Genomic DNA, 1,131 nt, shown 5'->3' with positions numbered 1-1,131 from the left:
TCTTACCCTCGTTGGCATGGGGAAGCCGTTCTCTTCCATAAAAGGTAAGAGGTATCCTCCCAAGCAGCCGTCCACGTGGAGATTAGTCTTGTGATCCAACGCAATCTTCGACAAACCTTCTATATTATCCACCACGCCTGAACCCAACATAACTTCAACCACTGCTATTGCGCCCGACCACAGCAAAGCAGAGACAGAGATATTATTTGAATTACCTTGAGGAAACTGCGGACAGCTGCCCACAATAGCGACAGTATTCTTGTTCACCAATGTTTCGACATGATTCAGATCAACGTCCATAATCTCCTGAGCACAACAGAGATGTCAGACATTCGCCATGGTCAGTCGAACCGGCAAGCTCTACTATACGATAGTGTAATAATCGTAACACAACTGCCATCGAGGGATAGCTAGAGTATCTTATCGAGATGAGAGTATAATCTGATGACCCGGACAAAGTAAAGTCAATACACGCGACTAATCACTATAAAGAAGGCATCTTCCATACTACCTCATTAAGCCGAGCTATCCGAACGTCTATGCCAAAATACTGTCCAGCTTTGATGAAAGCAGCATGTGCACTGCGAGGTATGACGATGTTAGGCTCAGTGATACCCCTCTCCGCTCTGAAGAAGATCAAGCAACAACTCATTATGTACAACCGTACCACAGCCGGATGAGATCTTTGTGAGAAGACGAATGCCTGTGAGCAGAGATTTACCTTCCCCAGTCCCTATAGGCCTTCATCGCCAGCAGAATTGACTCAGTTCCGCCGCTAGTTACGGAACCACAAGCTCCTTCATCCGGCTTACCATTGAACAGATTGAGCGTCATTGCGATAACCTAGCGTGTAGTCGTGACTCGTCGTCCGAGTGATGCAAACCCCACAAAGCTATCGTACCTCGGCTTCCATTTGTCGGGTCTTGGTGAACACGTCAGCATGTAGCAGATTGCTAAGGCCGAACATCCCCAATACCTAGAAGCGCGCATCATGAGTATTGCTTTGGAACAGTCTATACTTACTTTCCCTTGCATCTCGTATAACTCCTCACCACCGTGGTACACACACCCACTCTGACCGCCATTCTTCCAGTTCATGTGTTCTTTCTCTGCGCACTTCTCCATGTGGGG

At 47.6% G+C, this 1,131-nt stretch overlaps 1 protein-coding gene across 1 annotated transcript; it reads right to left on the bottom strand.

Annotated features, from left to right (window-relative positions):
* Positions 1-6: 6 nt before the first annotated feature.
* Positions 7-1,125, bottom strand: Pmar_PMAR003107 (L-tyrosine decarboxylase, putative; the record flags this gene model as incomplete). The annotated part of the gene is made up of 6 exons (XM_002774878.1): positions 7-137; positions 216-303; positions 512-626; positions 722-843; positions 902-976; positions 1,024-1,125. Coding segments are annotated over 6 exons (633 nt in total), but the record flags the coding sequence as incomplete, so codon positions are not given.
* Positions 1,126-1,131: the final 6 nt, after the last annotated feature.

Source organism: Perkinsus marinus, assembly GCF_000006405.1.
Source record: "Perkinsus marinus ATCC 50983 genomic scaffold scf_1104296957180, whole genome shotgun sequence".
NCBI lineage: Eukaryota > Perkinsozoa > Perkinsida > Perkinsidae > Perkinsus > Perkinsus marinus.
The sequence above is the reverse complement of the archived record's forward strand: the minus strand, read 5'-3'. Positions and strand labels throughout refer to the sequence as shown.